Raw genomic sequence first — 25,903 nt, 5'->3', positions numbered from 1 at the left:
TTTTCTATATCGCACTACCAAAAAAAGGAATTCCTTACCAGCTCACGTGTTCCCCTCCTCTTACAACCCGGGTTCCTTCAAACGAGGCGTGAAAAGGCATCTTGCGGGCCGGCAAGGCGGGGACGGCTAGTACAGAATATTCTTCCCGACTGTACTGGCCGTCGTCGCGTTTGGACTCTACTACCACTTACCATCAGGTGGAGTAGAGTCATTTGCCATACCGGCGCACATTAAAACATTAAAAGTTAAATTTAGTAAATTTTTGAAATATTCGAGAATAAAAGGATTTATTGATAATTCTTAATTATGTCGTTAGGATCAGAAATATTCCTTAATGCTATTTAAAAAAAATACTTAAAATGATTATTTTTTGACTAATTAATATAGGTCTAATGTCTATGGGCAGTGACGACCATCAGGTGGCCCATGTGCTCGTCCGCTACCTATATAATGAAAAGAAGCTAGTCAACGTTAAACCAGTGCAATATGAGATCCGTAATTTAACTACATTATTTATCTATTTTTATATGTTTATTAATTTAGTTTTATAAATTTGTTAAAAGAATAATTTGAAAGTGAAGAAACTCTTTTATGTGAGTATCTGTGTCTCTCTAATTCCATTTTATTCTAGCGAGTATAATCATGTTCATTCAAATTTTACTCTCAAGCTCCAGCAGCGCCATTTAAGTTTCATACATTTATGAAGGACATTTTTTTATACACAAAGATACTTCTCCTTACCTCTACACTCTATTATGGTTTTTGACTGACGTCACTGTCAGATATCAGGCATAAGATTTCCCATCCTTTTCTGTCACAGCGTAAATAAACATTTTGACGTATTACCATCTCTCTCTTTTAAGTTCTCGATATTGTGTAGGACTGTAGGTTAGAAAACTTAATTTTTAAATTTCTGAAAATATCAAATCAATCATTGCAAATAATTAATATCGTGCAGTGTTTAGTGAAAGAGGTTTATTGTATATATTTAATAAACGTAAAATTTCTTTTCCAGACTAACATTTGAAGTAAAATGGCAAAGTCAAAGAACCATACAAATCATAACCAAAGTGAGTAAATATTCAGAATTTGATATAAATGAAATGAAACAAATAATAAACAGTTTGTATATATAAATAATTTGTGAAATTGTAAATTAAGATGGGATTAATTTCTTACAGATCGCAAAGCTCACAGGAATGGTATTAAAAAGCCAACGAATTTCAGGCACGAATCAACCCTCGGTGTAAGTTCTTATTATTATTTAATGGTTACTAGAATTAAGAAAATTTAAAAGATATTAACATACAGAATTAAATAAATTCTGTATGAAAAATGAAACAGTAAATTAGTTTTTACTTATATATGGGTTTTTCTAATATTTGAAGGCTTTAATAATGTGTTCCCGTCTTCGGTGTTAATAAACTAATAAAAGTTAACAAGACATAAATAGATGATGATGAAAATGATTTTAAGCATTTTTTTTCAATACATATACAATTATTTTCCTGACCTGTAATCTCTGAGGTTACATTAATTATAAGTCTTTAAATGTGCTGCTCTAACAGGTAACGTTGATTAAGTATTACCTGTATCTTATTAAAAATTAGCCCATTTGCCAATCAAGCTTCCGTGGTCGGAAGTCTATTATTCACCTTTTTTTATTTATTTTTATAGAATAAGAAGGTGGACGAGCATATGGGCCACCTGATGGTAAGTGGTCACTAACGCCCATAGACATTGGCATTGTAAGAAATGTTAACCATCGCTTATATTACCAATGCGCCACCAACCTTGGGAACTAAGATGTTATGTCCCTTGTGCCTGTAATTAGACTGGCTCACTAACCCTTCAAACCAGAACACAACAATGCCAACTACTGCTGTTTTGCAGTAGAATATCTGATGAGTGGGTGGTACCTACCCAGACGAGACTGCACAAAGCTCTACCACCATTAAACACCTGATAATATTACACAATCTTCTCTTTAGATGGACCCCAAATTCTTGAGGAACCAACGGTTTTGCAAAAAGGGTAACCTGAAACCTGCCAAACAACTGGCTCGTGCTGCACACAGAAAAGCTGCAAGAGAAGCTAAGACTAAGAAATGAACATCTAGTTATAAGTCAATAAAGCAGTAAAACAAACTTGTTTTTTATTATGAAATCGCTCACTACAAGACTACAATATGTATTAACTACTTTGCTATCATCATCATTACTACAGTGCAACCTTAATATAACGTACCTCAATATAACGACTTCCTCGATTTAACAACTTCTTCGTAATCCCCTTGAATTGTGTATAAGAGTCAATGTAAAATATCCCTATACATTACGAACATTTTTTGCGAGCAACCTCTTTTTGAACGAATTTTCAACTATCAAGAAAAAGTATATATACCTCTAATAAACGGATTTTGTAAATCCATAACCTTTATATAAAGTTCCCACCAATGTATGACTCTTAATCTAATAATTACGTTATGTTAAGGTGAATAAAACTATTTTTTTACCTCTATAACGAAATTTAGACCAATCTCACCTCAACATAACAAACCTCAGTTCAACGAATTACTTGATATAACGAATATTTAATTGTTCCCTTCCGATTTGTTATATCGAGGTTCTGTATCTATAAATTTTGGTTCCAATGATTTCTAACACACACTCATTATTATTACTAACAAATGGTTTTATACAAATTATGTCATCAATAGAGACAAATTTTATTGAAATTAGATTTTGTTTTTACAAATAATTTTCTTCAATATTTACAATTGACTAACTCCTATATTATTTAAATTTTGAAGTTGAACTGTAAATAATTAAAAATTTCGTCTTCACCTAAACTCTAAGTGACATACTCAGTGATCACTTTCAAACTTATCAGACATCGTAACATATCACTTAAAAAACGACGGCACTGTTATACTATAAAGTAGTGAATTTATAGCGAATACTATTTTCTTATACACATGCTATCTGTAAGGTACTCATTAGCAGAATCTCCAAATTAGCTAGCTTTTATGTTACACATAGGTTTTATAACTAAAATACTTTTTACACGTTTTATTCGTATATTAGTTCAACATGAATTATTTTAAAGTTTTGGTTCAGTATAAGGAAATTTTTTTTAAGTAATTGTGTGTATTGACAATTTTAAAAATAACGGTTATCTTATCGATAATATATAGAATTATTTAACGAAGATAATGGTATCACCACGTTGTTTTAGTATTCATAATATCCGTATTGGTTTTAGTATTCATAATATAATAAAACTAATTCGATACCATGGATTGTAAAATTGAAGTTGTCACTGTTTTACATCTTAAAAATAAATTTGATAAAATATTGCTTTTCACTACTCTTATACACAGTGCAGTTGAGTAAAAATATCGATATATCAATATATTTAATTGTATAAGCTAGTAAAGTACCTACCATATGTTAAAATTACGTAAAATAAAGGCAAAATTAGTAACCAGCCGAAACGTATGAGTGAAGTAAAAGTAATCCAAATATTTTATAGATAAGTCAGTGGTGAGTTCGATGATCATTTTTTTTTTAATATCGTTTTGTATCCGCTTTTAATTTTATATCGATATATCGAAAAACATAAATCGATACATCGATTGTTTTTCCCGTTCTTATTACAAGCTTATTAATTGCTTTCAGCTTTATTTTGCTTGTCAAAAAGTTGAAGTGCGAGAGTTTGAGCGATATTGTTTTAAATGTTTATAATTATTGTTTGTTTGCGTATAAATTATAAATAATATAGCCCATGGTGATATAATTAATTAATATAATAACCTTGAATTTACGTTTGCAATTGTTCTTCCTTAATGAATAGTTTTCATATAACTTTGTTTTTAAATCTTCGACCACAATTTTAACGTGTGTACGAACGAATATTCATTATCTAATATATATCATTAGATGTTATAATTAAACAATGCAAGAAGCCGAATCAAACTTAACTACAAATTATAATGCTCTCAAAGAAAATCCTCAATTTTTAATTACGCTTATAAATAAATATGTAAAAGTAGATCTTATTAAAAACACGACCCTATATGGATATATTCATTCCATAGATCCTATTAAATACAGGTAATCAGATAATAAGCAACTTTAAATATTATTCTGGAATGTTATTCTTTATTTTGGTTTTACAATATTCGATATTAATATTAACTTTTTCTATTTCAGCATTATTATATTAGAACATCAAAGTAAAAAATTTCAAACTACTGTAATACCAGGTCATGCAATAATGGATGTGACAGAGGTAAATCGAGAATTAAACGTGGAACTTCCGATGAGCAAAAATTCAATATCTTTGAATGAAAGTAGTATTTTAGAAAGAAAACAGAAATTAATATCATGGCTTAAACAGAACTTATTGCCAGTGACAGAATCTGAAGACAATATAGCATTTGGAAATGTACTAATTTTACCCCCCTATAATATAAATGATATATGTACAGATAATGTTATGGTAGCCACGCAAGTGAAAAACATTATGAATAAAATGCCCGAAAACTTTTAAATATGTAATTAATTGTTAAATATATAAGAAATCTTATTATATTGTATAATATATATATATATAATCAATTTTATCTGTAATTTTTTTTTCAAATAAACCTTGCTATCTATGTGGATGTTTATATTTCACGTTTGTTAGTTTAATTATTAAAAGATAAATTAAATAGATATAAAACATGAAAAATGATGTTTTGTATCAACCATTATTTTACCACACCATGCAAACGTTAAATTTGCACATAAGTTTTGTTGAGTCATGAAAGACAATAATATTATCAATCAAATATCCACATTGAAGCATAAGGGGAAAAAAATTTCTACAAGAGAGGCCCCTACTACTACTACTATATAAATAATAATTATCAGGATTTCATACTTTTATCTACATTTTAATAAATAATAATATCAAAACGAAAGTAACCAATATTTTATTAAAATTAATTTTTATTGATAGTTCTGAGATTGAAATTCTAATCAATTATTCTAAATAGTTGTAATTGCCAAATTACATATATATTTTCAGTAGACAGTTATCTGATAAGTCTTTTCTTTTATAAATAGCTGTCACCCATGTAGGTACCCATCCGCATTTCATATAATTTCATTAATTGTTATAGCTGTAATGAAGTAACACACAGAGGCGTACGCATGGCACGATCAAAATCGGGGATCGAAAGTATTCACTTTTAAGTTTGGGAGACCTCGCCTGAAAACTTAAAACTGAAAATTGTTAGTTTATAGAGATTTTTATGGACAGCTAAATTTTTGGAGATCGAAAAAAATAGTGGGAATCAGGGTCATAACCAGCCCGGTACCTCTCTCGAGCCATTAGTCAAAGAGCACAGGGACGTTGAAGAAGTTAAGATTATGGATTATTAAGTTGAATCTAAAACTCAATTCCCCAACCGAAAATACCGAATAGAAATAAAAGAAAAATTATTTTATAAGATAATAATAATTAATATAAAATAACAATTAATTTATTGTTATATAAAACAAAATAATCGTATTCTAAAATTGCCGTTGCACGTCAGTTCAAACTCATATAAAAAAACTACGCGTCTCCACGGGGTGAGGAGGTGTCGTTTGAAAGGGGCAACCAACCCCTTTAAAAAACAACCATTATCAACCCCAAATTCAAGGTACGAATTTCAAATAATAAGGATTAAGTACTCTTGGTGTTTTTTGAGAGAATTGTTAAAGCCAATAATGGTTTGAAGAACATAAGATTTTTGAATAGTGAATACGAATTGCTATTTACCCATCTTACGATCACCATTTCAAATCCTGCCTGGCAACACAGGGTAGAATTGTCTACAAGGCGTAATTTAAAAGCGTCCAAATAAAAAACGTTTCGTAAGTTTCGAAGTTTCTTGGCGTGGCCTAAAAACTTTTAGGAACGCCTTTAACGGCTGGTTACTCTTAACTTAAAAAATATCGGTTACTGATGTACAATCACAATTCGTTTATTACAGGAACCGGGCATGTTTTACAGGTTGACACATTTATATAAGTATTCTTGTCAGTTAGTTAAAACTGAATGCACTGACCGAACCAACACATTTCTCGTATAAGTGACTGGTCGGACTAGATTATACTCAAAATTTGCTTGAATTCCTTCCATAAATAAATTTAATAATATTTTTGGACCACTATTATATAAGGCAAACATAAATTATTTAATCTATTAAGTATAGAACTATGGCACAAGCATAATAATAAATACTATAAATATATTTTAGTGGATATAGGACGACGTAAAAAATTTAATTTAATCGAGGTTTAGTATATCAATTTTTTTTGTATCAAATATAATATGTACTAATATTCAATAAAAATGTTAATACTTTAAAAATAATAGCACCATACTTAGTCTCCAAATGAATACCCGCAATTATCGCAATATATTTTTTGATACCTTTACATTTCGTTCGTATAGCTTAAAAAAATATATCAAATGCAAATCGTTAAACCAACATTTATTCTTTTCCATTATTCTGAAAAATTAAATATTTGCGCGGGTATTGTCGTGCTCCCAGATATGACAACATTTTCGTAATCTCATTACGAATTCATTCGCTTTATTTACTGTGGATTTTATCACATGTGACAATAGTGTCGAGTTTCATACAGTAAACGTTGTACAGCGATTGTAATGTAAGGTTGTGTTCAAATAGAATCAAAAAAACATAGGCTAATTTATTTTTATTACATTAAATAGGGAGATATTTTTAATAAGCATGGTCATTGTGACGTTTAATGTTAGATCATACAAGTGAATAGATGACTTGCGAGCAGTGAACACAGATAATTATTATATTATTAAATGTATTCCTTTACACCGATGATAATAACTATATGGCATTTGATTTAATCGAACGAATTCTGTATGTTTTGTTGTTTTAATTTTGTAATTCGTAAAAAAAAATATGTATTGAGATAAAATCAATCATTTAAAAATGTGTGTACCAAAGAATAGAAAAGTTCAATATTTGGCGGGTATATGTGGTAAGTTTTATTAGGTATTATTATTAATTATATAAAATTATGAAACGATCATAATAGCAGAAATTATTTTGTATGGTAGAAATGAGACTAACTATAAAGACTGGCGTATATTGGAATTTAGAAGTACAGGGTTTTTTTTTATTGCCAGTTTCCTTCGCATTTACATTTACTGGAGCAGTAATATCATGGCCTTCTCCAGCTATACCGAAGTTTATTTATGGTGATACAGGCGTAGAAATTACAGATGTGAGTGTATTGAGATATTCTTTTTAAATACTAAATATGCAATCGAAAATTATTAAATATATTAATAATAATTATCTTAAATATATGTCGTTATCGGCTTTTTCCTACAAAAACTTAAGACGAAATTGTCGGCTGAGGTTTAATATACTATAAGCTCTCCGCTAAAAAAGGTGTAATTTTAGTTGTTTTTTATCTACATTACATACTTACTTTATGATATGATTACATACTTTTTAACAGCTCTACAATTAAGGTAATATGAATTTTAGCCGACCGTTGATCGTTGGTAAGACTTTGAACGATATAATAAGAAATTAACTGAAATTTGTTATTTGCTGTTCTTTTCTTCCGCATATAAAACAAATGTCTATTATCAAACCAGTACAGTTTTTAAAGCTGTTGGAATGTGTTTTCATGTATAAAATACCCTTTTGCATTACTCGTGGTGGAAGATCTGTTCCTTTTCGTAGTATTCCAGTATAGTTTCAGTTGTCTTGTAAGTTAATTAATTATATAATTATAATAGGCATGATGACAATATTAAAGAATTAAAAAATAAATGATTTTAGAAAAGAAACTATTTTAAAAGGATTCTAAAAAATAATGTCATTTTAATATACATATTGAGATGAATAAGATTTTTAATACAACAAAAGTATAAAATTCTATAATCGGCCATTTTATTTGAAACACCAATCAGAGCGAATGACGTCACGCATCAGTATCTATAACCCTTTCTCTTGAACAGTTGTTGTGTTTACGCGTTTCAAAATTAATTTTGCATCATTTAATTAGTTGAGTCGTTGGTTATTCGGGGTTTTATGAAGAAAATAAAACATACAAGAACCGTCAAAGATTGTACAAGGTTTTGTTAAGGCAAATTCTTCTAATTTGCCCAGGATTGATTTGTTGATGTTAGGAGAGTTTCTTTCATCAAATAAAGACTTTTGTTCATATAAATTTCGAAATGTGAAAACTTCCTTGTAAGTACATTTTAATTTATCTTTAGTGTTATCATAGGTTTTTTTCTGTTAGTTATATAGTATTCCTCGCAGATGAAGAGCCCTTAAATTGTTACCAGTAAGATTTTTTAAGAAAATATTTCATTTAGCTCCACTACTGAATTTGTGAATTTACCTATTTACGAATACTTCTATAAATCTAAATGTTTCATAAATATATAATAAATCTTTATGAATCAATTTGTTAGATGTTGATATTGATGTATTTTTACACAGAGGGACCGCATACCACTTGTAAAATTTGGAATTCATTTTTAAGCTTAGGAAATACGCAATACTTTTTGATTTTCTTCGTTGAGTATAGACATAATACAACGTTTACTGTCGTTTACTGTGGCGTGACGTCACGTGCAGGCGCCATGACACTTGCGGGTGTTTTCGAGCTAAATTTAAAAATAGGTAAATGAAAATGCAATTATTTGCGTAAACAATTAGTTTATTACTGAAATAAAATGATTTTTAGTAATAGTAGACGTGTACCTACATTATAGAAGGTTATTTCAAAAACAGTCATCATGCCTATTAAGCGAGCGTAATTGTTGGAAAATCTTTATGACCATGCGTGTTTTTTTTTTGCATAAAACCTTCGATCAGATATATTTATACGGCCAAGAAGGAAGCTATCAAGACTCTTTTAACGTTGAGCGAGAAAAACGACGCGAGGTGTACCATCGCATTCTTTAAACTGTTGTTTCAGTAAGTGTTCATAGTGCGTGCATTAAAATATGACAATGAACGACGTCGTACGTCGCGTATTCATTTATATGGAGCTGGATAAAATCGGTAATTTACTTTTCGTGTGTACCACTTATTACGTTTCGACGAGATTAAGAGAACCAAATTGACCTAACGGCAAAAGGGAGGAAAATGCGTTTTTCTAGAAAGAATTTCGGCGAATGAAAATTTTATAAATGACTTCATGAATCAAATAAAGACTTCGTTTCCGATATCCGATAATATGAACGGAGACGATATTCTGATTACCGAAATACAAAGACGCGATTGCGTCGCTGTTTTTTTTGCCAAACCGGCATAAGATACTTTTTCACGAATGGTACGAAGAAAAGGACTCCCGAGAAGAAGGACTACGAAGCTGCACCGATAATCATCCGAAAATGTATAAGAGTGTGTCAATTAAGGTAAAAATAATTATCTCCGAATGAACTCGTTAAAGATGTCGAAGCCGTTGTTCCTGAGCCATTGAAAGTCTTCCTTTCTGTAACCATTACGAAAGATAAACATTATTATTGCCACAGAACAGTGAATAAAATGTTCAGCGATAATCGATGCTTTAACTGCAACTGCACATATTCGTTCATTTTTTTCTCCGCTCCAGAAAACGGAACTTCTCTATACCAAAAAAAGAATCGGTTCAAATAATTTTATTGGCAATGCGATTGTGTGCACCTTACAGAGAACTTTGAGAATATGTTTCGTACGTATTAGCAGTTGCAAACGTTGCTCGGATTACTCCTCCACCACTTATTGCTACAAGTTGTATGACGTTGTGAAAAATATTTTCCATAGCTATGGAATTTTTAATTACAGTTAATTAAGTTTCATGTTGCTGTTAAACTATTGATAACGTTAATATAAATAAAAGATTTACTGATAAATACTAGATGGGAATGTAAAATAATAATTCTGATAATTACTATTGGATGAATTTTGTACTGAAAATTTAGCATGAGTGTTTTTTTTATATATATGTCCGGGATCGCAAATGAATCTACTCCACCTGATGGTAAGTGGTAGTAGAGTCCAAACGCGACGACGGCCAGTACAGTCGGGAAGAATGTTCTGTACTAGCCGTCACCGCCTTGCCGGCCCGCAAGATGCCTCTTCACGCCTCGTTTGAAGGAACCCGGGTTGTAAGAGGAGGGGAACACGTGAGCTGGTAAGGAATTCCATTTTTTGGTAGTGCGACAAAGAAAGGAGTTGCCAAATTTCTTTGTGCGCGATGGAATTGATGTCACAGTTAGGCGGTGACATCGAGAACCAGCTTGCGTGGACTTAAGAAGGAAGGGGGAAGCAGGAATTAGAGAGAATAATTCCTCAGAGCACTCGCCGTGATACAGTCGATAGAAAGCGCTCAGTGCTGCTATCTCGCGACGCAATTGTAAAGGTTCAAGGGTGTTTGTGACCTTTACGTCGCCAATAATGCGTACTGCACGTCGCTGCAACCGGTCCAAGGCCTCAATGTATCTTTGGCTGGTTGTTGTATAGAGGCAATTTTGATGTTTTATAACTTAACAAAAAATATACCATATATCTATTGTCCCTGTACAGATATTTGAATGTTGTTCAGTTGTAAGTAAAACTTATTTTTTAAGTGTAAATACAAAGAAAAACCTAAAAAATGTTTTCGTTTTATTATTGTCGTATTTAGTCTTATTCTACGCTGTTACTTTTACGAAGCTTTTAATGTCTCGTCTCCAGTATGTCGCTCTCACTTAATATTGGAATACCATCAGACTTGAAACTCGTCACGTTTGAGAAACTTTATTGGAATGTAACCGGGCATTTAATTAAGGATAAAACTTGCGAGTTTAAGCATTTCTAATTTCAGACATTAAAAAATTAAACCCTTATTTTTCTAATTTATGTAGGTACTTACAATTATAAAGAGGGCCGTTAGGTAATGAAAGCATTTTAAATATTTTTCCTGTTCATATGGACATAAGTTCTTTAATGTGATATATAATTAATGTTAATTACATATATATGATTTCTGGCTAGTGATTGAATATATTTTAAAATGTTATTGCTTACAATTTAAATAAACAGTGATTGTCTTTGATAATTAGCCAGCAGGTTCGCCAATTGGCAAACTGTAATAGCGTTTGTATTAATTTGTCTAGGAACAAAGTTCCTGGGTTGTATCTTTGGCCGCACTCGGTGCGTTACCAGGATGCTATCTTGGCAAGGAGTTGAGCGACAGGACGGGTCGACGCCTCACTGTTCTAAGTGCGCCTCTTCCTGGATTTTTGGGTGCTGTATGTCCTTAATTTATTTGTTGAACAATTGTCTTATTTACGTCGTTACATTAATTGCCTTTAAAAAAAAAAGAATTATACCTTGGGTATATATACATTATTGCAAGTTTCGTGGTTATTTCTATTTTTTTTTAAATACAATACATATGTTACTTGCTGATAATGTAGCTTTCTGAAGGTGAATGAATTTTCAAAATGAGAATGGTAGACTTTTAGTTTATCCATTAAACAAACATACATTCAAAAAATTAAACCATTTCTACTTTTAATATTTGAATTTTTTGATTGTCATTTTGTTTTGTAGACGTATGAACATAAAATAAAATAAATAAAAAAATAAATATAATATTAGTATAGATCAATAACGATGTTATTTATTTTAAGTAGAATAATAGCGTAATTCATTCAATAATTATTGCTACATAACAGATTTTAAAAGTAATTTCTATTAATTTAAAAAACATACATTCTTAATTTAAATATATAAATTGTTTTTTTAATCGTATCAGTGAAATAATGTTTTGTTATCTTTCTATATTTTTCATACTTGGCAGTTATTTAGCGTAAAGAGTTGTGCAATATTTCTTACGATGTCTTTAGTCAGTAGAGACAGATTATCATATCATTATTCAGAAAGAATAGTACCAGCATGTAAATGTCGCACTGCTGGGCTAAGGCCTTCCTCTCCTTTTAATTTAAAGGTTTGGTGTTCTTTTTCATCGAGCTGTTCCCATGCGGATTGCTCGATACACATGTAGGTTTCTTCACGATATGTCCCTTGATCGTAGAGCACGAACTGAATTATAAACACAAAAAATATCACTTGGTCAGATATTGGGCCATATCCCCACTAGTATTTTAATTATATGGTTTAATATTATTTTTCTAATAAATAGTTTTTTTTAGCTTATTATTTTGTATACCAAAAGTCCGATATTGATGTGCTTGGCGCGAGTCCTAATGGGTATAGCGAATGGAATAACAGCTGTGGTAAGTATTATATAATTGTTTGCTACGGGTTGCCATATGGGTATAATATAGTATATATATATACATATACTGTAGACATAATGTACACAATACAATACACAACATATACACAATACACTATTATAATATTGTGAGTTGGGATTGCCTAGGATATTCGCTAGCTTATATTTGATATTATATATCAGGCTTCGTGTTTGGCAAATATAAATGTTATTGGATTTATCTACCGTTAAACAACTAATACGATATCAGACCGGAGTTTGAAATTTGCAGTGTTTACACTGTCGTGCCTTGGACAGCACGTAAATCCGTTGGTCTAAGTATCTATGTCCAAATGAGAAGGCTACGAAAGCCAGATAGTAGGGCAAATGTACGATGACTGATATTTCTAGTATCCGTATGCGAAAGGTATAGTTTTTTTGATATTAGTATATATATATGCTTACTGGTGGTAGAGCTTTGAGCAAGCTCGTCTGGGTCGGTACCACCCACTTATCAGATATTCTACCGCAAAACAGCAGTACTTGGTATTGTTGTGTTCCGGTTTGAAGGGTGAGTGATCCAGTGTAATTACAGGCACAAGGGACATAACATCTTAGTTCCCAAGGTTGGTGGCGCATTGGTGATGTAAGCGATGGTTAACATTTTTCAGAATGCCAATGTCTATGGGCGTTGGTGACTACTTACCATCAGGCTCGCCCGCCTATTCTATAAAAAAATATATTAAACGATATTTATTAATTTTATTTTCCAGGTTACAATGATATATCTTACCGAGATAGCCGATAAAGATATACGTGGCTCTCTAGGAATGTTGGTGCAAGTAATGAATAATTTGGGTAGTCTCGTTATATACAGCGTGGGGCCGTTCGTTAGTTACACCATTCTGAACCTAATCGTTTTATCACTTTCACTTTTTTATGGGTTAATATGCTTCTGGGTTCCGGAGTCCCCGTACTATTACTTGGCTAATGGAAGATTGGCTGAAGCGAAGAAGGAGTTTATGATAATAAAAGGCACTAAGGATGAACTGGTACGTAGTGGTCGTGGTATTGGTTGAAAACTATAAAAGCATTGCTCAACAACGCATTGGGGCAGAGAAGGCCCAACCTTTTTTTTTAAACCTATGTGCTTACCAATAAAAGAGTACGAACAATGGATGTAACTGGATATAATATTCATTATTTTTATTATGTGAAATTATTTATATTAATAGCCGAGATGGCCCTATGGTAAGAACGCGTGAATCTTAACCGATGATCGTGGGTTCAAACACGGGCAAGCACCACTGAATTTTCATGTGCTTAATTTGTGATTATAATTCATCTCGTGCTTTACGGTGAAGGAAAACATCGTGAGGAAACCGGCATGTGTCTAATTTCACTGAAATTCTGCCACATGTGAATTCTACCAACCCGCATTGGAGCAGCGTGGTGGAATAAGCTCCAAACCTTCTCCTCAAAAAGAGGAGAGGAGGCCTTTAGCCCAGCAGTGGGACATTCACAGGCTGTTACGGTTACGGTGAAATTATTACACTTGTTTATCAATTGCCAAAAATCTATCAACAGTTCGTAATGAAATACACAGATGAGAAAAACCGATGAAAGACCGAGCCGAGTTATACTCTTTCGATGTACTTAACATATTTTGTTTACAGTTAATATAATACAATTATTTATTTAAAAAGGTCACGAGTTGATTGTTTTACTACCAGTGACGATTTTCTACAATTGAAGGTATTCAAGTGTAAAGTTTAATTGAGTTCAATGCTCCCTGTAGATAAAATCATCGGTCTTATATAATTAAATACAAACATTATATTATATCACAAGTACCTACAAGTATTCGTTAAATATATATATATTTATATAATAATAAAAAATAGAAAATGTTTCAGAGTTGTTGAGTGAATTGTTTTTACTACAGTACATCTACAATTTCCTATTAAATTACCCAATAATTTAAGAAGAAAGTACTTTTTCTTAAACGGTTGTAAATAACCTCTTTTTTAAATACAAACGATCTACTTGGAAATTCTATAATAGTTGAGGTTACATGTCAAAAAGAAAATTGGAATACGTTTATTTTCAGTGGGTCAACGAACAGATCGACGTGATGCGCGCGCACGTGCAAGAGAATATGGAAAATAAAACAACGCTTAAGGAACTAACGAAAATGAAATATAGACGGACTATTTATATAATAGCAGGTTAGTAGATTATGTAATACAAACAAGACCCTGGTTCGTGTCAGATAAAATGCCTTCGACAATTGTCTGTGTATTTTGCTAAGCTAATCTATGGTTGCTGACCATAGATTTAAATGTTATCTGTAATTTTGGATTATATGTAAAGTATAGAATTAAAACTTAACTAAATTAAAACAACTACTAAAAACTAAAACTAAATTAAAACAGTTGTAGGTATATGACTGTCTGCTAAACTAAGGCCTCTGACCTCTTCTCCTTTTGACAAGAATGTACAAAGGAGTGCATATCGCAGTTTATCCGTTTTCATATTCTTTAATTTTACTATCGACTATTACGGTAAATGTTTCTTTCTTACATTTCACGACTGCAGTATGAATATTCTGCAAGAACAATCTCGAAACTCGCCGCAGTAAACAGTCGTGAAATGTTAGAAGGTGATGTGCGACATTGGCCATAATAGTTAAAGCATTTCAAGAATACACAATCAAATAGTATATCAATATAAGTAGGTTGTCAACATTTTACGCGTGAATATTGAAGTGAGTTCTTACAGAATCAGGGCCGTCTGTAACCTATTGGAGACCCTGGGAAAATTAGGACAATGAGGTCCCATGACCGTGACATTGAATATTTTTTTTCGGTAATAAATATGGGTTATTGTTTAGTGGTTCGGTAGGAACTAGGGGGTCTCTATCGATGAGGCACTGGGCACGTGCCCAGTGGGATAGAGGGCTAGAACAGCACAGCAAGTGTCCCATAGATTTTTTAAATATACTACAAAAATGAACACGAGGTGAATAATACGTTCGTAACACATGGGAAACTCAAGCTAGGTTAAGGTCAACTAAGTCTAGTCACTGAGCTATCTGAGCTCGCGTGGCATTCATGCATTGCGTGATATTTATGACCAGACAATACAAATGTACTATTTTGTTGCTATCTTATCTTACGCAGTTATAATTAAACATCAGGCGATGAAAATTGTTTAAATGCCACATTAGTGCAGCTCTTATGCTATGTAGTCCAGTAAAAATCCTTTTAGATTTCCTCACCGACACTTTTTCATTTTCTTATTTATATACTTGACGACCGAGCTTCATTCGTTGGCAATTAATTAGTTTTTTTCTGGAAATATAGATATACTTAAAACGCAAAACTTGAGCCAAATCGTTGATCCGTTTCCGAAATAAATTTATATATTACATGACGAAAGACTTGCTCATTTATTAGAAGATAAAGATTATGTCTTATTGTTATAATAATAATAATAATAATCTTTATTTGAAAATATAAGCATTACAGTATTTACACCAAGTCGCTTATATCTACACTAATTACTAAACATTTTTTTAATTATTCATACTAATTTAACATAACATACTACAAGGATAAACAAAATAAAATTTAGTAAAACAAAAATAGAATTAAAATTTGTAAACAAAATAAGCTTAAATCTATTTAGGAACCACAAAATTAATTTTTAAAATTCTGAAATATATAAATTTGTTTGAACATAGTATAAAAGGGATCATAAAATATGTCTACATTTCGACAATTTTGTTGATATATTTGTTTCGTATAATTACTGGTATTTTTTTTAGTTTATATTATAATTGTAAGTGTCGTATGTTATAATTGTTTTCAAAATATAAGAACCTACACAACGTTATTTATTTCAACGTCCGAATGTGAAATGAGGTTTTATATTGTTGGGTCATTGCAGGTAAATAAAATGAAACAATACAACATATTAATTTATAAATAATTTGAATATGAATGATATTTTTTTATTATATTAACCATCTGTTCTACCTTTTGCATGAATTAATCTATATCTGCCCACGGCGTTTACCATGTAGTTTTCACTCTACCTAAAAAAAAAAAATAGCAATGTGAATTATCAATCCAGAGTTATACCTAAGCCTACAAGGCATCGACCTAGCGAGCTTCAAAGCCTGGGCTCAGTTTAATAACATACATAAAAAAAATTAAATCGGTTCCAAAATAAGTTCTCGGCATACGTGGGGCAACTGCAAATGATATATATATATATATATAAACTTAGAATATATTTATTTGTAACAATAAAATGAATAATATTCATTTTGTTCACTTGAATTTTATTAATTAATTTTATCGACACTATTCAGGTGCATCTTGTTTTCTCCGGTAACTGTAAAACAGTAACTAAGCAAAGGACTACAGGCTTACTTACAAACGTTGCTTAATTAGTATTTTATTAATCATTGATTTCTCTCTTTCAAACATTATTGATTTGATTTTCGAAAGAAGACAGCATTGTTTAACTGCAACGTTTATAAGTAAGGCCGTTAAGAGAGAAGTGTATCTAAAGAGAAGTTATAAGAGAAGTGTATTTTGGTTTTTATTGTTTAATTGTTGTGAATTATGATTGAAAATGTGTTTGTTACTGTTGAGTTACAACATAATTATTTTAAATATTATTTTGTCAGGACTCAAACTTTTACAATATATGACTGGGAGTTTGGCGATACAGTCGTATGTTGAAATCATATTCAGACACAACACAAGCATATCGGGGCCATTAGTCAGCATATTGTATGGATTTGTGCAGCTGGGAGCAGGTGAATATATTTTATGTATTATAAATGGACTTATTTGCCTTGATATAATAAATATATATACATACATATGTAAAACTGCCCTAGTATATATGTAGTCTATGATGTCTATAGAAGCAGCCCATAGACATTTGGTATTACAAGAGTGTTACCATTTTCAAGTTGTTAATTTATTTGCTTTGCTATAAATAAAAATAAAATGTTTTTTATAATGTGCAATATCCATGTAGAAGATATACTCTCTGCCGTTATATTTAGATAGAATTGTTATAAACCTTTGTGTAAGTGCCTACTAAATATGTTTATTAAGTATTTTAAATCGTTCGAAGTCCATTAATCTGTGATAAGATGACAATCATTTTTAACGCACGTTTGAAAATCTTTTTAGATGTGATAGCAACAATTCTACGTTTTATCTCTAACATGGTTTAAGATAATGCTTTTTATTGGACTTTGAACTCGTTTGAATTGACTATATAAAGCATTAAATATTATAACAACAATAAAGTATTGTATTATTTTGAGCATATACACATATACATGCAATACATTTAGAATTCAATTTATTAATATATATATCAGTATGACTTTTTACATACATTTATTTAAGTATCTGTAAAAGTGTTGAAACCAGGCCATAATATCAATTAAATAGTCCGACAGGAAATGGCCCCATAAACATTACTTAATACTCTAACAACAATGCCCTAAATGCTCCACCTATCTAATATGCTTCGTTCCTCGTGCCTATAGTTAAACTGGCATACTCACTCTTCGATATGGAACACAACAATATTAAGTAATACTGTTAGGCAGAATATGTGATGGGTGGGTGGTATCTACCCAGGTGAGCTTGAACAAACCATCAAGTAAAGAAATAAAATTATATGCTTTTTTGTTACAGGTATATCAGCGACATTTTTGAGCAGATATTACGGTAGGAGAATTCTTCTATTTATATCAACATTAGGCGTTGCCGTTTCTTTAACGTTAGTCGGCATATATTTCTTCTTACTCACTTCTATCAACGTGAGCCCCGACATTATGTCGTCATTGTGGCTGTTACCAATTATCGGAGTCTTGAGTTTTAATATATTATACGCTGTGGGTTTAGGTAATATACCGTATATATTGCAAGCCGAGTTATTCCCTATAAACGTGAAAACACTAGCATCGAGTTTAGCAACGATGATGGCGTGTATCTTAAATTTTATCGTTACAAAACTGTATCAGAGTGTTAAAGATATGTTTGGTATTTATACAGTTTTCTGGTTGTTCGCTAGCATTGCATATATGGGTGTGTTTTTCACGTATTTCTTTGTACCTGAAACGAAAGGTAAGACTTTGGAGGAGGTTCAAGATAATATACAGAATGATGAAGTCGAAAGACTCAATAAATTATAAAAGTTAACCTATCGGCTTATATTTATTGGCCGATAACCCGATCGATACAATGTGGGTATACAACACTGCAGTTAAATGATCAACGTATTAACAATTTTAAGCTATTAAAAATACTTCCAGTGAGAAGCGTTTGCAATTCATTAAGGGATTTATCAATTTATCGATCCATAAAAATGAATTTTAAGATTGAAATTGTTACTAAGTATATTGATAATGTTGACTATTAAGTAACTATCTTTTACCTGAAGGTTGTGTTCATATAATGTAGACATAAGGATAATTGATTAATATGTACTATAAATCAATGCGATATGTACTTTTGTACTTATATATCTCGTAGCTATTGATTCAGGCTTACGTAAAAGTTTACATTTAAAATAAAATGCGCGTTGACAAGTTATACATAAATAGGTTTTATTGAAGTCGAAAGTATTTTGTTACGTATGACTACGTTACTTGTAAGATATACTCGTTTTATGATCTAAAGATTATTACGAGATACAAATATGATTTAATACACACAGACACAAACAAACATACACAAATCTTCACACGCTAAAATATCTATTCGAGTATCGCATATTGTGTCAACGCAATTATATATACTAATATACATATATAAAACAGCAGTACTTGGTATTGTTGTGTTCCGGTTTGAAGGGTGAGTGAGCCAGTCTAATGACAGGCACAAGGGACATAAAAACTTAGTTCCCAAGTTTGGTGGCGCATTGGTGATGTTAGCGATGGTTAACATTTCTAACAATGCTAATGTCTATGGGCGTTGGTGACCACTTACCATCAGGTTACCATAAGCTCGTCCGCCTTCCTATTCCATATTTTTTTTATAGTTATACTAATTGTTAAATAAGTATACATAATAAATGCATGATTTTTAATAATATAATTAATTTAAAAATATTCTTTACTGTAACAATGTTGTGAAAATTTTGTTTGGTAATTGTTTATAACGAAATAATTGTTAAAACCTTATTACACGTATATCATTGGTTATATCTATTGATATAAACTATATGCACATTATATATATTTGACGAGCCGGTTGGCGTGGTTGGTAGATACTTGCCTTTTCACGCCGAAGGTTGTGGGTTCGATTCCCACCCAGGACAGACATTTGTGTGCATGAACATGTCTGTTTGTCCTGAGTCTGGGTGTAATTTTCTATATAAGTATGTATTTACAAAAGAAAAGTAGTATATGTAGTATATCAGTTGTCTGGTTTCCATAGCACAAGCTTAATTTGGGATCAGATGACCGTGTGTGAAAAATGTCCCAGGATATTATATTATTATATAACTTATAGCTTCAAGACAGATAATAGCATTATTCGTCTCTATGATGTCTTACGTTAATGAGTTGGTTAGGTAGCTTGTTTTAAATTATTATTATTATAGTAGTCTTTTTCTACTCAATATGATTATAATAGTGCAACTTTACCAAATATATTAAATGTATTTGAGTGAAGTAAGTCATGTATTAGCCATATTATATTACTAAATATTGTTATGTCATTTTTAAGAAATAATGTGATTTATTCTTTTAATATATACATTTTAAAAATATTTTGACCTCATTAAATAATCAAATAAACTTTAATATAAAATATTTGTGATTTGTACAAATAGTTCTTTAAATATTTTATACAGTATATTGTTATTTTTTTATGTTGAATTTGTTAAATAAAACGCATAATTTAACCGAAAGATTGTATTTTTTGAATAAAAATATGTAATACATACTGATTACTTAAATGAAGTGCTACAGAAGTTCAAGTTGTACCAATATATTGTACTAAATCCTCTTGTTGTTCCCGTAAGAATACAGCGGCGCGAAAGGCGTATCCGCAGGTTCATCTCCACTCTCTTCGGAGCCATCTGACTCGAATGTATTGTCCGGAATGTCGTACAGACGAATCAAAGGCTTGTTTGGATCCTTCATGATCAAGTATTTACCTGAAATAATTGTTTACATATAGATGAAGTGTAAATATATTAAAAAAGTTGGATTTGGTTGAACATACAAATCTCAGTAACTATATCCGTTTTGAAAAATCTTCATGGAAGGGTTAAGAATTACATATATTCACACAACCAACCTTAAGAATGGAGAATTATTAACAAATTTTAACTAATCTATAAAACAAACTTATATGTTTGAAGGAGGCAGGTATTATTCGCATAAGGGTACTATGAGAGATGGGGCCAGTAATGTGATAATAAATGACATGGAGTTTTAAACCACATTGGATTACTAATGAATATTTACAAGTCCATCGTGGCGATCTATATATAACTTGTATACAAGATATAAATGCAATAGTCTAATCATAGTCTGTCTGTCATAAAAAGCCGAGATGGCCTAGTGGTTAGAAAGCGTGAATCTTAACCGATGATCGTGGGTTGAAACACAGTTAAGCACCACTGAACTTACATGTGCTTAATTTGTGTTTATAATTCATCTCGTGCTTAAAGGTGAAGGAAAAATATTGTGAAGAAACCTGCATGTGGCTAAATTGACTAAAATTCTGTTACATGTGTATTCCACCAACCTACATTGGAGCAGCATGGTGGAATACGCTCTAAGCCTTCTCCTCAAAAAGGAGAGGCCTCAGCCCAGCAGTGGGACATTCAGGTTATACGATCAAATGCTTATTTGTACAAGTACACACATTGTATTGTTTGTTATATTTGTACAGACGTATTTAATAATTTTTTTGTCTGTCAAAGAGTGAACCAACTTATTATTAAATTGATGTAGGACGACAATCCTTTAAAATATGTTCCGAAAATAACAGCAAAACCAACTAGGATATCCCAATTTTTTTTTAATTAATGTACTTTATTTAAAGATTGAAATATGCATATAAAAATGTTTTGTTTGCTCACCATCCTTCTGCTTCATGCAGATGTCGATGATACAGCGTAGGATACCCCAGGCGTTATCCATGGAAAGGTTAATTTGAGCCGCGAATTCGTGCGGTTTGAACTGTTGCGTGCCGAGGATCACGTGACGCGAGTTGTCGCGAACCTGCGCACGAGACACGTAACCGAACTTGATCTGGTCGGAGCCAGCTAGCAGAGCCTGAAATGAGATAATTAAGTACTATTATTAAAAGTATATTAATTATATATATAAAATTATAACGTGTAATTTTATTGAACTACTAAATGAAGAAATGTTAGAATTAAAATCAATCTTATGTGACTTATATTTTGTCATAAAAAAAATCTTATATATTCTAAACATTTTCAAGCATTCAGAAAGTACTAATTTAAAATAAGCAGTTATTACTTATAAAGAATTTAAACATGTCCATTGTCTTATCCCAAAGAAAAGTGGTAGGATGGTGAAAGCATAAAGCAACGAAATATATGTATAATAATAAAAGTACAGTAGAAAGTAAATTAAAAGCCTGTGAACATCCCACTGGGCTAAGGCCTCTTCTTTCTATGAAGAGAAGGTTTGGATCATTCCAACTCGCTGTTCCAATGGGGTTTTAATGGATACACATGAGCCAGAATTTCATTTAAATTAGACAAATGCAGGTCTCCTCGCGATGTTTTTCTTGACAACTGTACACGAGATTAATTATAAACACAATTAATTTGTGTTGTTCATGAAAATTCATTGGTGTTTGCCTGGGTATGAACGTTCACACATTCTAGGTTAAGATTGACACATTCTAATTTCTGCTATTTTATGATATTGCGGTAAAAAAATATATACCTGTACTGTCCACTTAGCAAGCTTGCACGAGTTGTTCCTCAGTTCATTAGCGAGCACCGCTCCTCGCTGGGTGTCGAGTTTTTGGCGCCACTCCACTCCATTGGCGAGCTTCGAATCCCATTCGTTAAGCGCCTTGATACTGAGAAACTGAGTCTCGTTCTGCGGACCTTGCATCACAGCGTCATGCTCGCAGCGTGCGACCAGCACCTATTATTTTGTTAAAATAAAAATGAATTGTGAATGCTACTTACATATTAAATTATAAGTAGAAAAAATAAACAAGTCAAACTTTAATTATTATCTTATGTCCATGACATTAAGACAATTACAAGATTGCTATAAAATTAGTCAACAAAGAATGAATTAGATTCATTATAATGGCAACCTAAATATTAACTTTAAGGATAATGGTTGACTATCTTCTGTGTATTAAGTCTTAAGTTGTACATCCTTATATGACCAGATACTGTCAATGGCTCACCCCCCCCCTCCGATTTTTGTTTTGTTAATTATAATAAGTATTAATTATATAACTTCCAACTTTTTTTATTAATTTAATAGAGCAATGTGCTTTGTTTGTTTACCGTGACAATTTGGCATGATTTTCATAAATTTCAATTAATAATACTTACAACACCATTATTTAGGTTCCACTTGCGGTAACGGTATCCAACCGATGCCACCTCTCCCTCTTCCTCCTCAGAAACAAATGGATTCGCTTCTGGGAACTTAAACTTGGGCTCATTCGGTCCTGACTTCAATACCTTGATAAGGGAAACAAAACATATTATGATATTTATTTTGCACTACAGTTGATTAGTCTAAACTGCTAAGTATTGTATTTTATTAAAACCTTCCTCCATAGTTTTATAATTTTTCTTATTAATATAATCACCTGCTGGCTGAAGTTATGATTGATGAAGGTTGCTTCCAGTGCAAGGTTGCGTGGAGAGTTAATAGAGTTTCCATCGTCAGCCGGTGGCTCCACCGAAGTCTCATTAACAGTCAGCAAGTCAAACTCGGTGTTGTCACGCTTGTCCAGAAATAGCTTGTCACCTATAAATTTTTATTTTGTTATTGTTGCTTAAAACTATTAATCTTATAAGTCTCATTTTTATTTTAAGCAAACTGAAATTAATGATATAAAAATATTGCTTAAATGAATTATATTAAATATGCTTACCAATTTTTTCAATAACAATGTCCCATGAATAATTAGAGCGAGTGCAGCACATGATAGTTGCCAAGATGGTATCCGTCGCGTATACGGTACCAGTAGTCTTACTTAGGCGACGTATCACGGGATCATCGGTGGTTGTGACCTGTCAATAAAATTATGCTTTAATGTTAACACTGGCCAGGTCTTAACCATGTAAATTCAATTTTCAAAAAAATAACTTTTAAATATTTTGAAATGGATTAATAAAATTTACACTTTTTTTTAAATCTTGATAAGATAATTGGCTACTAAATGGTTATTCTATCTCTAGGCATTAGTATTTCTAACCTTACCAATATTTAGTATAATTTGAGCTTTTATATCTCTTAGATACATAATATATCAAAGAATATTTTTTAATCAAGACCAGCTTACAGACTACTTGTTTATTTCAATTTAATCATTTTGAGCCATGATAGTTTATTAAAGAAAAAATTGTACAGCCTGTCAATGTCCCACTGCTGGGCTAAGGCCTGTTTGGAGCTTATTCCACAACGCTGCTCCAATGCAGGTTGGTAGAATATACATGTGGCTATTTTCAATGAAATTAGACACATGCAGGTTTCTCACTATGTTTTCCTTCACCGTCAAGCACGAGATGAATTATAAGCATAAATTAAGCACATGAATATTCAGTGGTGCTTGCCCGGGTTTGAACCCACGATCATCGGTTAAGATTCACACGTTCTAACTTCACTGGGCCATCTCAGCTTTTTTAAAGAAAAAATAAAAGAAAAAATTGTAATTGATATAAAATGTTAATAATTGTCAAGATATGCAGGAATACTTACCGTATGGAAGATACGATCAATACGCTGCAGAGGCTTCTCGTGCTTTACATTGACACGGTCGTAACCCTTATCATAATATTCCAAGGTGCCACTACACACAATATCCTCACCTGAACAAAAGTAACTTTAATGGTACAAATGATTTTATAAAACTGTTAATTCTACTTGTTTCTCTTAAAAAATGTAATGTGACCATATGAGAAATACAGTTAATAATCTACGTTTAGTAAGATTGTATAACATTCACTCATTTTTACAATCCGATATATTTTATTGTGTTCTTTAACATTCTTCTATTTGATTGAAAAACAATACCTTCTTTAATTCCGGGTAGAGAAAGCTTAGCCAAGCGTGGAAAGTCCATATCTTCAATTGTGACCCAGGTTGGCCTTACAGTAACAGAGGCATCACGAATTTTCATAGGTGCACCTCTTGGACCCCATCTTTTACCGAGTTTACGGTCTCGTTGCTACAATAAAAGGTTTAAATTTAGAATAAACAAAACTAGTTTAAAAGATCTGCTAAAGGTTGTGATGTAGACACAAAATACTACCTTATTCAGGGTGGTCATGCCACCAGGCGTACGAGCGCCTCTCGCACCACGGCTACGTTGTCCACGAGCACGGCCGCGTTGATACGGCGGCTTTTGCTCTCTTGTTGAATCCACCAGATGGAAAGTACTTTCGTCTTCATCGTGGAAGTATGCGTATGACGAACCAGCACCAAACTGAGACGCGTACTTATCTACAATAAATTGTAAATTCATTGTTATTCATACATAAAACAAACGGAGCTTGAAAATAAATCTAAGCGTTATTAATGCAAATCATAACCTCAAACAATTTTTACACCATTTTTATCAAAATTATATTATTCATACAAGCATTTAGTTCTTACTCTGATATTTTTTGTCTTGTACTACAGTCCAATCGCTAATCTTTCCCAAGCGGTCGCCTTTGCTAAATGGCTGGTATGGCATGTCCCTAAACTGGTCGGGCATTTCGCAAGGCCCCCATCCTGTGGGATTATCCTGAATAATCGGAGCTACAAATCGTATCGGCTCTTCGGCCGGTAAAACGTGTTCTGACATCTCTTCAATGTACCGCGGTACTTATTTTATATTGCAATACTTATAATAAAATTTCAGCATGCCACACGACACTTTATGCCGTGTCCTTTCAAGACTCGATTGTCAACTAGGCATAGGTATCTATGGTAAATATTCACTTTTCCTGTCACTTCAAAGTCAAAGCAAGCACAGATACTAAATAGATAGCTAAAATATCTATGTAGAAAATATCAATAATTTTGAAAGATTAAATATGTTATAACAAGCTAGCATAAATATTTTTTAATATATATATATTCAGATATACCTAGGTTGAATTCAAGTAAATTGAGAAATAAACATTTATTAATTTTTCTGTTTGTCTGTTGGGTGTTGAGAATTCAATTATTAAATTTTATGCTTGTTGATGATGTTATATATATATATTTTCATAGAACAATAGAACATAGGCACTTATGTATAGTGATCTACTTCTATACTTAATAATATTATATTATACGCAAATATAAAACATGATAGAACTGTATTAAATTCCTCTTTTTGCCAACGATG

General features: G+C 31.8%; 4 protein-coding genes across 5 annotated transcripts; 3 read left to right on the top strand and 1 right to left on the bottom strand.

The window, feature by feature from the left end:
* The first annotated feature begins 757 nt into the window (after positions 1-757).
* On the top strand, positions 758-2,147 carry LOC126770849 (60S ribosomal protein L29). Its single transcript, XM_050490450.1, has 4 exons — positions 758-888; positions 1,016-1,070; positions 1,182-1,246; positions 1,992-2,147. Exons 2-4 carry the CDS (start codon positions 1,034-1,036, stop codon positions 2,109-2,111), a joined length of 222 nt encoding a protein of 73 aa, XP_050346407.1. The 5' UTR covers positions 758-888; positions 1,016-1,033; the 3' UTR covers positions 2,112-2,147.
* A 1,556-nt stretch (positions 2,148-3,703) lies between these two features.
* On the top strand, positions 3,704-4,663 carry LOC126770842 (uncharacterized). The gene is made up of 2 exons (XM_050490443.1): positions 3,704-4,115; positions 4,215-4,663. The coding sequence occupies exons 1-2, from the start codon at positions 3,958-3,960 to the stop codon at positions 4,552-4,554; spliced, it is 498 nt and encodes a 165-aa protein (XP_050346400.1). The 5' UTR covers positions 3,704-3,957; the 3' UTR covers positions 4,555-4,663.
* Positions 4,664-6,637: 1,974 nt separating this feature from the next.
* LOC126770804 (facilitated trehalose transporter Tret1-like) lies at positions 6,638-20,055 on the top strand. Of its 2 annotated transcripts, XM_050490373.1 has the most exons (8): positions 6,638-7,061; positions 7,210-7,307; positions 11,191-11,325; positions 12,232-12,315; positions 13,070-13,348; positions 14,407-14,524; positions 16,996-17,127; positions 18,029-20,055. In XM_050490373.1, the coding sequence occupies exons 1-8, from the start codon at positions 7,013-7,015 to the stop codon at positions 18,526-18,528; spliced, it is 1,395 nt and encodes a 464-aa protein (XP_050346330.1). In that variant the 5' UTR covers positions 6,638-7,012; the 3' UTR covers positions 18,529-20,055. The 2 variants fall into 2 exon arrangements, with proteins under 2 accessions (XP_050346330.1, XP_050346331.1); XM_050490374.1 differs by lacking the exon at positions 12,232-12,315.
* A 183-nt stretch (positions 20,056-20,238) lies between these two features.
* LOC126770783 (eukaryotic translation initiation factor 3 subunit D) lies at positions 20,239-25,479 on the bottom strand. The gene is made up of 10 exons (XM_050490342.1): positions 25,180-25,479; positions 24,836-25,026; positions 24,598-24,751; positions 24,283-24,392; positions 23,456-23,594; positions 23,168-23,328; positions 22,905-23,036; positions 22,273-22,479; positions 21,432-21,627; positions 20,239-20,498 (listed from the first exon to the last, which is right to left on the bottom strand). The coding sequence occupies exons 1-10, from the start codon at positions 25,370-25,372 to the stop codon at positions 20,338-20,340; spliced, it is 1,644 nt and encodes a 547-aa protein (XP_050346299.1). The 5' UTR covers positions 25,373-25,479; the 3' UTR covers positions 20,239-20,337.
* Positions 25,480-25,903: the final 424 nt, after the last annotated feature.

Source organism: Nymphalis io, chromosome 9, assembly GCF_905147045.1.
Source record: "Nymphalis io chromosome 9, ilAglIoxx1.1, whole genome shotgun sequence".
Lineage (NCBI taxonomy): Eukaryota > Metazoa > Arthropoda > Insecta > Lepidoptera > Nymphalidae > Nymphalis > Nymphalis io.
Note: the sequence above shows the minus strand (reverse complement) of the source record. Positions and strands in the feature narration are given on the sequence as shown.